The following is a 9,462-nucleotide window of genomic DNA, read 5'->3' as shown; positions in this document are numbered from 1 at the left end:
TAATTAAATAAATTCTTTGTTTTTAAGATTGTACAGAAGAAAAACGGATACATACCCGATTTATCATTTTGAAAACTTCCACCAGTCTATATAATTTCAGGTTTTCTGTAAAATATAAAATATGTAATAATTAAGTAATTTAATATTGCTTTTTAATACATTTTCAAATGCATACTGATGCTCTAAGCTAATTCCTTAGTTCCCACTTTCATATCAAGAAATTGTAATTATTTTTGAACGGACGTAAAAATGTTTATTGGTATTCTCTGGGCAAAAACGATACATACATAACACTGAATACATACATAACTAGTTACTGTAACAATGCAACGTTATCAACGTTCATGGGGAGATGCGGGGAGTTGAGGAGGGGCGTGGTGGAAATGGAGAGCCGGCGGATATGAGGGTATGAACAGGGCTGGGGGGAGTCCATGAACGGCTTAACAAATAACAGCATTAACAACGACTACAGGAACAGATGCACATGGCACACACAGGACGAGGGTTGATCGCGGCGCATTTCCAGGTTGTACAGGACACACGTGCCTTTGCTAGTCGTTTCGGATGCGGATCCTTGCGCTTGGGTATCTGTATCTGGGTAGAATAAGTTACTTGGCGATCCATGTCTGCTTTGGTGGCTTACGAGTTAGGTTTATTTAATGCTGGCATCTCTTAAAACTAGCGTATATATTAAAACATGAATCGTTTTGCGAATGTGGTTGCTAGAGATAATTTCGCTTTTCCTGTTTAGCTTGATAGTATGAGGGTACGTATGCGGTATGTGAAAACTAAACAATGATACATGGCAAAGGAAACAAAAAGCACTCTTAACACAATATTTATGCAAAAACATGTCAATAATGCAAGGTCACAATAATAATTAAAATATAATAGAATGTGAGGACTTGGCGGGGACCAGGGACTAGGGACTAGGGTTAAGTTAAGATCAGGGGCTAGGTTTTCGATTAAGGCGGGCGAACCGCTGTTTCGTCTATTCCGATTTGAGCCGGGAACGGGTTGCTTTGGGGAACTGAAGCGTTTTAGTGCCTAGGTGAAGCGTAACATTTTGCAGCTCGTGGTGAATTTGGCTAAACTTTGATGCTGTCCTACGACAGATTGCTCTCGTTCAGGTCGAGGTTGCTCTGGAAGAGCTCCTGGTTCGTCAGCAGCGGCACCTTGGCCACCTCGTGGAATATCTTGTGCGAGTACTTGTTCCGTATCGTCTTGATGGTCGCCCGCGGCTTGCGATGCAGTCCGGCATTCAGCACGGGCACAATTTCCGCGAACTCCGCCAGCTGGTAGCCGGTGTAGTAGACGAGCGTCGAGCTCCAGGTCTTCGTGTCCAGCTGCCCCGGGCCGCCGTGCATGCGCAGGGCCATGAACAGGGCGGCGGAGGCCATCTGCGAGTCGCTGAACGCAATGGTGGCGTAGTCCATCAGCGACAGCTCCAGGATGTAACGGGCCAGAGTCAGCGTGGGCATGGGCACCTTGGCGCAGCGGGCGTAGCGCCGCAGGAAGCGGTAGGACAGCGGAATGCCCAAATCGTACTTGATCACGCGCAGTGTCTCCCGCTCCATCCGCACCAGCTCGTCGTGGTTGTAGGCCCCGTCGCAGATGTACAGGAAGTCCTCGATCAGCGGCGGCTGTCGCTCGTCGTACTTGCAGGCGATGAAGAAGGCAGCGGCGCCCAGCAGCTGCAGCTTCTCCTTGTTGATTACCTCGCGGCACAGATACAGATCCACGATCTTCACCGCCAGGTACAGAGTCTCGTGGTTCAGCTCGAATGTCTCCTGCACCTCCACCATCCAGTCGACCAGCAGCGTGCGCATCCAGGTGGTCAGGTGGATCTGCCGGGGCATGTAGTCGGCGATGGGGAACTCCGGTTCGCGCACCTTCAGGTAGTTGAATATGTCCATGGCGTAGTGCGACACCTGGAAGGGATCGTCCCAGTTCTTGCGGTCAAAGTCCTCCACATCCTCGGGCACCGGCAGGATGGGCACCACCTGGCTGGGCGCAGTCTCTGGAAGGGTCAGCAGCACCGGCTGCTGCGGCTGCTGCTGCTCGGGCCTGTGCTGCAGCTTGGCGGAGCGACGGCGAGCGGCCTCAAAGTTGCCGGACAGCCGCATCGAGTCGCAGCTGGACACATCCTCCAGCGCGGACATGTACAGGCTGTCCTCAGTCTTGTTGAAGTCATTGGAGATCCGGCGCACCGGCTTGATGGCGGCCACCGGTGGAGCGACCAGGTTGTGCATGGGCGGCAGCAGCACGGGTATCTGCATGGGATTCGGCATCTGAATCTCGCCCAGAGCCGTCTTCTTCGCCGCCGGCACTGCCTTGGGACGCGGCTTGGGCCTGGCCAGCGCCTCCTCGATTTTGTCCAGCACCTTGTGACAGTTCTCCACCGAATCGTCCACTTTGCTGGACGCGCGCGTCGTCATCTTGCTGGCGGCAAAGACATTCACAGCCAGATTATCCTGTTTCTTAGCATCCAACAGGGCCTGCAGCTGCTGGGCCGTCGGCTTCTTGCCCACGCCCGCCTGCTCCTCATCCTGTCCCGGATGCAGTGTCATGATCTTCACATTGTTGGTCAGGTTACCCAGCGCCGAGCGCTTGATTTTGTCATTTTTAATGGGGCTGTGGTCGGCCTTGCGTTTGGCGCGCGTCTGCATGTTCTCGGCATTCGGGTCGATGTTCCCCGTGGCGGCGGCCCTCCGGCTCAGGCCCTTCCTGGTGGCAACGGCGCCCAGGGCCAGGAGCGGATTACCCGCCCCGCCGCCCGCTTGCTGCAGCTGATGATGCCCGCCGGCGATGGCCGCGCGCGTTGTTGCCTTTGTGGGCGCCATTTTGAATGCCTTGATCGCCTGCTTGTGTGTGAGCGCACTCGTCGTTTGTTGTTGTTCTTCTGGTTCTGCGAGTGCGGCGGCGCAAGTCCTCCTCCACTTTGCTGTCTGTCCCTCGCTAGCGTTGCTGCGGTGTCTGTGGCGGCTACAACTCGACTCGAAGGCTGCTGCTGAATTTCAAGTTTCAAGGTTTCAAGCGTAGTCACACAAACTCACAATTCTATTCCGGCTGGAGTTTTGTGGAGTTATGGAGTTATGGCGCTTGGCCGGAGAGATGAAGAGCACTGAGAGAAGATTGAAAAAACACCGCCAGATGCCCTGCGATAGATGCACCGATAGTCAGTGTGACCGTGCGGCGGCGTTTGAGTGTGCAACGGAAATCGGCTGGAATGCACCTCTGTAGGGAAAATATTGGGGGTAGGCCGTCTGAGGGCGGTTTATTTGAATATGTTATATTTAATAAATCTGTTGAGATAGCCTTTGTATGGTTAATAATATTTATTAATGATAAAATACCTTTTTGAGATTCCTTATTTGATTATTAATTAAATGCATGCATTAAAATATTTGTATTCTTATGATAAGTTCTATTTTAATCAATCTTTCCTGAGTAAGAACCTTCTAATAAAATCAACAAATATTATACCTTTAAAAACATTTTGTTATCTAGAACCGTATTTCAAAATCCATAACTTGACTCATTTAAAACGGTTACTTCATGATAATTTTGTTTTATTTTAACATATTAATATTTTCATATTAACTTTATCTTTAAAAACCTCCCAAAAATAACAAGAAAACAAAGACAACCAGATTTTACACACAACTGTTTATTTAATTGTTAAACAAAATATATATATACGTTTGCATGTATCAGTTGTAAAACTAATGATTATATATAGGCATAATTAATATTAAAGTTTATTCAGTTTTTTGTTGCTTCAGCCAAACGTGTGTTTCTAAAAACTCATTCAAGTATGTATATGTCTTGCTAATGGTTTATCGAAGAGATATATCTTTATATGCATGCGTAGAACTAACAGTAATTGATGGCCTGCCCCGAAGGCATGACAAGTTAAAGGTTTTTTCTTCCGTTTTTGGGGAAACGCTTACGCAGACAATCACACATATTCGTACAGACGCACTAAGCACAACTTATAATTAGAGACAGGAGAAATGTACATTTGCGCAAATTAACAACATAATTAAGAGTATGATGTGTGGGAGAAATTAAAACGTATAAATTAATTACAGTAAGCTGCTTGGTCTGGAGAGTCTAATATAGGGGGACACACACGGGGGGCGTGGAGAACTTTCATTCATTCAACTTTTCATTATACTTACAACTGCGAGTGTTTATAAATTAAGTATGCTAAAAATATGATACAAATTTCTTTTGCTCTCATTTTCTTTATCTAATAAAAACAAGTGTTCGACCAACAAAAAGTTAAATAAAAACAAAGACAATGATGTAAAAAACTATTGCAAGGGGGCCAGGGCGGGGGGCGGGGCTAGTTGTGTAGCCTTAGCAAGCGATCTTGTTTCGGCCGTCGACATTTACGAATCTCATAAGTTTTGCAAGAATGACAGTAATTTCGTTTCGTAGTTTTTATTCGATTCCAGGTTACGCAACGAATGCCGCTCCTCGGGGAACAGATGCACCTCATACGGCTTGTTGGCCTTGTTCAGAGCACTGATTAGCCGAGATGTGTGGCAGAAGTGCACGTTCTCGTCGATCAGGCCGTGAATGAGCAGCAGGCGCTTGTCCCTGGTTGAAGGAAAAATGTCAGTTATTAAAAAATCTCTTTCTCTAAAACACCAGTCTTCTACTCACTCTTCGGGAAATGAGTTTACGTATTCGAGCACCGATCCAGCCGAGTAACCGGCCTCGTTATTCTGCGGCAGATCCATGTATCGCTCCGTGTAGCCCGTGTCGTAATACTCCCAGTTGGTGACCGGCGCCCCGGCAATGGCCACTTTGAAGATTTTCGGATACTGAACTAGGCCCATCAAGCTCAGATAGCCACCTGTCGGAATGTTAGCAGTAATAATGTAAATTTAGAAATTTAAAATTACAGAAAAATTTATAAAGATCTAATAAAAATCGTTTTATTATTTGTAACTAATAAATATTATTAAAATCCAGATATTTCAAGTTCTTTAATAGATAAGGCTTAAACATTCTGTATATCTTTTTGCAAATTCAGAATGACTTGCTTGTTGATTAGATTATAGAATCTGCATTATAGTTCCCCCTATAACTATGAAAATCTACTATCTACGAAGCCGTTTACAATTAGCAATGAAAATATTTGCAAATATACCGATAAATACGTTTTGGTGATAAGTGGATAATAACAGATATAACTCACCGTAAGACCATCCGTGAATGGCCACGCGATCCATGTCAATGTAGCCGAGCTGGTCGGCCAAGATGCGCAGTGCGTCCACCTGGTCGGTCAGCTCCACCTGACCCATCCGTCCGCGGATGTGGCTCTCGAATCGCTTGCCTCGATGCCGCGATCCTCGCGAGTCAATGCAGATGACACAATATCCCTGGGCGGCCAGCATGTGCATTCGCAATTGATGTTTTCCCTAGGAAATTATATAAATCCGAAGAAGTTCTTAGATCAAAAGCAAGTAGTTTTAAATAGAGCTTGTAATAATACCTTAAATGTGTTGTTAACGGTCTGCACCTCGGGTCCTCCGTAGACATTGAGCACCGTGGGATATTTGACACCCAGCTCAAAGTTGTGCGGCTTAAAGACCATGGCATAAACGATATCTCCCGACGGTAATTGGGGTCGGAAAATCTGTGGGCAGTACTGGGGCTCCGGCTTTCCGCCTTCGTGAAGATAGCCAACAAGTGATATCTGAATGCCGTTGACTCCGCCGTTTGAGCATGTCTGATTAACGCGCATCACCTTGCAACTGGGCAGCCGCTGAATGTTGCAATAGACCAGCAACATCAACTGGCATTGCTGTAAGAAAAAAGGAAAGTAAATAATAACAAACTTTAATCTTAAGATTAAGCTTGGATTTACAGTATAGCCTACTTTTTTGGGCATCATTAAAACCTAATAAATCTTAAGTTATGATTATAATCATACGTACATCATCGAACTCCACGAGGTAGGAGTATCCTGGCTCCGTGAGCAGGCGGATATGTTCGGGCCGCTCCAGGCTGACAACGTAGAGGTGTTTCTCCAGCGGCGTATCGCGCAATCCGACAAAGTACACCAGTTTATTAGGCTTGTCCACCCAGAGATTCCTGGCCAGCACCTCCCACTCTCCGCTGGTCAAAGCCACCTTGTTGAGGATACGCGGCTGTAGTGCCGATTGTTCCACGAAACTGGGCTGGGCAGCAGCCGATCCTGCGTCCGCCTGGCCATTTGCTTGGCTCAGCAACAGGCTGGCGGTGACCAAGTAAAGGTGCCGGAAACCCGTCTCTTCAGATGCCCACAGAAAGGTGACGCTGGTTTCCGTCAGCTCCAGAAAGTGAAGCATATCGTGCACGTTTATCCAGCTCTCCGAACGTTCCGTGTATATAACCTGCAGCGGTGTGATTGTGCGACTATACAGGCTGCGCCAGCTGTGGTCGCCTATGGAGTCGGTCGGCGTGGACACCTGACTGCTGTAGGACTCGCAGAAGTTGTCCAGCGGAATTAGGATTACATCCAGACGCTGCTGCTTGCGATCGAGTCCTTGCACCCAAACGCTGGAAAGATAAAAGAATGCCACATATTATTTATATTTAGCATTTGAATATACATTATAATCTAAACTAATATAAAATTCGACCTCTAAAAAACGGTCAGTAGCAAATTCCACCCAGAACGGATAGACATAAAAATCTAAAAAAATCACATTAATTAAGAAAATAATTAGGAGCCGCGTGTGAGGTACAAATTAGTACAAAAAATGATCCCAAAATTCGACTTGTAGCTAATAAAATGCTTCACGATCAACGATATACTCACTATTTAGCATCCGGTGTCCAGCCGACACGCACTATGTACTCCAGCCAGCTGAAAACGGCCAGCAGGGAGTACGGCAGATCCTTGATGGCGATTTCGCTGACTTGCAGTGCCTCGTTCAGTACGAACTGGACGAGCTTGAGCTTTGACTTGGCATTGGGGCTGCCGGTGCGTGGGAAGCGGTACTCGTCCACCCTGCCGTGCACGGCTGTTGACGAGGGGAACGTGTAGACCGAGACCTCCGATTCATCCACCTCCTCGTAGACAATGCGATAGATGCCGTCATTGGAATGTGGCTGCCACCAGAAGCCCTGGTAGCGGCTAAACTCCTCCTGCATCACGTAAGAGGGCACGCCGGCACTCAATGCGTCGTCCACATACGAGTGTCGCCCAGTGGACGTGTAGGTGAGTCGCTTTTCGTGCCCGCTCAGCGTGTGGGTGACGAACAGGTCGCAGTCGCTGATGTAGGCTATCATGTCGGAGTTCTGTGGACAGATCTGCGGATCCAGAGCCGTCCATTGCGGGCAGGTGCGTAGCTGCGTGGGAAACAGCAGTCCAGACTGTTGGATAGAGAATTAAATAGTGAGATTTATTATTAAAATCTAATCTTTGTACTCACATTGTATCCCGTGTCCAAACATTGGTACAGGTCGTTGAAGCAGGGAAACACCAGCTTGCCGGAGGGCTTGTGCAGCTCGTAGCAGGTGATTCCCCAGGTGGAGAGGCGTTTGCGCTCCTGCAGCAGCTGGAACTCCCGGGCATAGGGACTGGCCGATCCACTGCCTCCGCTGCCGCCGCTGCTTTGAATGGGCTGCTGCAACAGAGGACTCCAAGGGAGTCTGTGAAATAAATGGAAAATTAGTTCTAGGTAACGAATTAGAGAGGATTAACCCACCTTGGCCTGAGCAGGGAGTTGAAGAGGAACGCCGCCTGGTGGCTGCTGCTCGTTGGGGATCCGGCACTCAAAGTGGGACTCCCGGCACCCGATTCACTCGCCTCCAGGCGCTGCACCAGCAGCTGCTGCTCCTCCGACTGCAGCAGATTGATGTCGGCATAGAGCAGCGTGGTCTCCCAGCTCTGGGGCGGAGTGCCCAGGAAGTAGCACCTGGCACGACCGTCGGAGAGATGGCGAAACTGCACATTGGTGGGCACCATGGAGGACAGGTTGCACATCTTCTTGCGCATCTCCTGCACCACCATCTTGTTCTCGGCCCAGCTCTTGTTGGGCGTGGGCGCGGCAATGTGCCCGTCGTTGTCCACCGGATCGTCCTCGTCCTCCTCGCAGTCGTCGCACTCGTCGTCGCCCTCGTCCACATCGAGGCCGTGCGGTGGAGTGCCGCTGGTGGGTGAGCTGAGGTGGTTGGTGATCACAGAGGCGGCCGCCACCACCACCTCGGTGGTTGTGGCCGTGGCCGCCGCCGCAGCTGCCTGAATGGGGGAGGTGATGGAGTTGAGGGCACTGCCGATGGAGGAGTACAGGGCATTGGCCGTGGTGCCCAGCGAGCCCATGCTGGTCAAGCTGGCTATGGAGTGGGTGGATCCGGGTGTGCTGGCGGCGCTCTGGCTGCTGCGGTCCATCAGCATGTTGGAGGCACTGGTGCCGCCGGCCACGCTCACCGCGGTGGAGACGCGGGCCGTGAATCCGTCCAGGAGATTCACAAAGGACGTGGCCGCCGCATTGGTGATGCTGTGGCTGCGATGGTGGCCACCGCCGCCCCCGTTGTTGTTATTCCTGCTACCCAGCTGGGAGGCGGCAGGCCCCGCCTCCTGCTCCAATCCCATCAAAGTGGTGTTCGCATTGGGGCCTCCGCTGAGACTCACGCTGAGCGGCGGACTGGGCGAGGAGGGCAGGCGGTTCCTCTGCTGCTGCTGCTGCTGGCTCGTCTGATTCACTTGGGTCCTGCTCTCCATGGCGGATTTCTGACGAGCTGACCCAATTCCGTTGGCGAATCCAATCCAAACCACGTACACACACAAAGTTTCGGTGCGGTGCCCCCAAAATGTACTCAATGTACTCACACACACAGTGGCACTCTCGCTGGAGCTCTCACACTCGCACACACTCGCTCTACCGCTCACGCACACACACACAGGCGGCCCTGTTGTGCTGGTTTGTTATTGTTATTTCGCTTTGCATTTGCCGTGCAATCCACCGATTTTTAAACAATTCTCGCTGCACTCTGTGGCCTGATGTTGTCCGCTCTGGTATTTTCCACACTCATCGCTCTTCGTCTTCGTTGTCTCTTCTTTTTGTTGCTGCTGGCCGCCCTTGTTGTTCTTGTTGTCTTTTTTGCTGCTACTGCTGTCGTTGTTGTTTTTCCTGTGCGAATTGTAAAAAGTGAAAGTCGCACCGTGCGGCTAATGTGCAAAAGAAGCCGATCCGAGCCTTCTGTCCGCCCTGTGTTCCGCTGTGCCAGCTAGTGTGCGATATCAAAGCGAATTGATTGATCTAATTTTGTTGTTCACTGCAGGTAAATTAAAAGAATGCACGAAAGATATACGATACTAGGTGCCCGTGCGGGATTGACCTGGCACGTAGCTTCTGGTCACACTGCAGCGGGAGAATTGGCGATGGCACGAGCGCCTAGCGGTGGGCGAAATTGTGTGGAATCATTGCGGCGATATATCGCATGGGGAAGATATTC

The 9,462-nt window shown here is 49.6% G+C and overlaps 2 protein-coding genes across 2 annotated transcripts; both read right to left on the bottom strand.

The window, feature by feature from the left end:
- Positions 1 to 630: 630 nt before the first annotated feature.
- Positions 631 to 3,179, bottom strand: CycB3 (cyclin B3). Its single transcript, XM_017143454.3, has one exon. The coding sequence runs from the start codon at positions 2,841 to 2,843 to the stop codon at positions 1,107 to 1,109; it is 1,737 nt and encodes a 578-aa protein (XP_016998943.2). The 5' UTR covers positions 2,844 to 3,179; the 3' UTR covers positions 631 to 1,106.
- Positions 3,180 to 3,650: 471 nt separating this feature from the next.
- Positions 3,651 to 9,362, bottom strand: LOC108058692 (dipeptidyl peptidase 9). The gene is made up of 8 exons (XM_017143608.3): positions 7,713 to 9,362; positions 7,437 to 7,656; positions 6,821 to 7,377; positions 5,955 to 6,558; positions 5,510 to 5,821; positions 5,213 to 5,435; positions 4,675 to 4,867; positions 3,651 to 4,608 (listed from the first exon to the last, which is right to left on the bottom strand). Exons 1-8 carry the CDS (start codon positions 8,726 to 8,728, stop codon positions 4,407 to 4,409), a joined length of 3,327 nt encoding a protein of 1,108 aa, XP_016999097.2. The 5' UTR covers positions 8,729 to 9,362; the 3' UTR covers positions 3,651 to 4,406.
- Between the last annotated feature and the right edge of the window lie 100 nt (positions 9,363 to 9,462).

The sequence above is a fragment of the Drosophila takahashii genome, chromosome 3R (assembly GCF_030179915.1).
Source record: "Drosophila takahashii strain IR98-3 E-12201 chromosome 3R, DtakHiC1v2, whole genome shotgun sequence".
NCBI classification, from domain to species: domain Eukaryota; kingdom Metazoa; phylum Arthropoda; class Insecta; order Diptera; family Drosophilidae; genus Drosophila; species Drosophila takahashii.
This window is presented reverse-complemented; position numbering and strand designations above follow the sequence as displayed.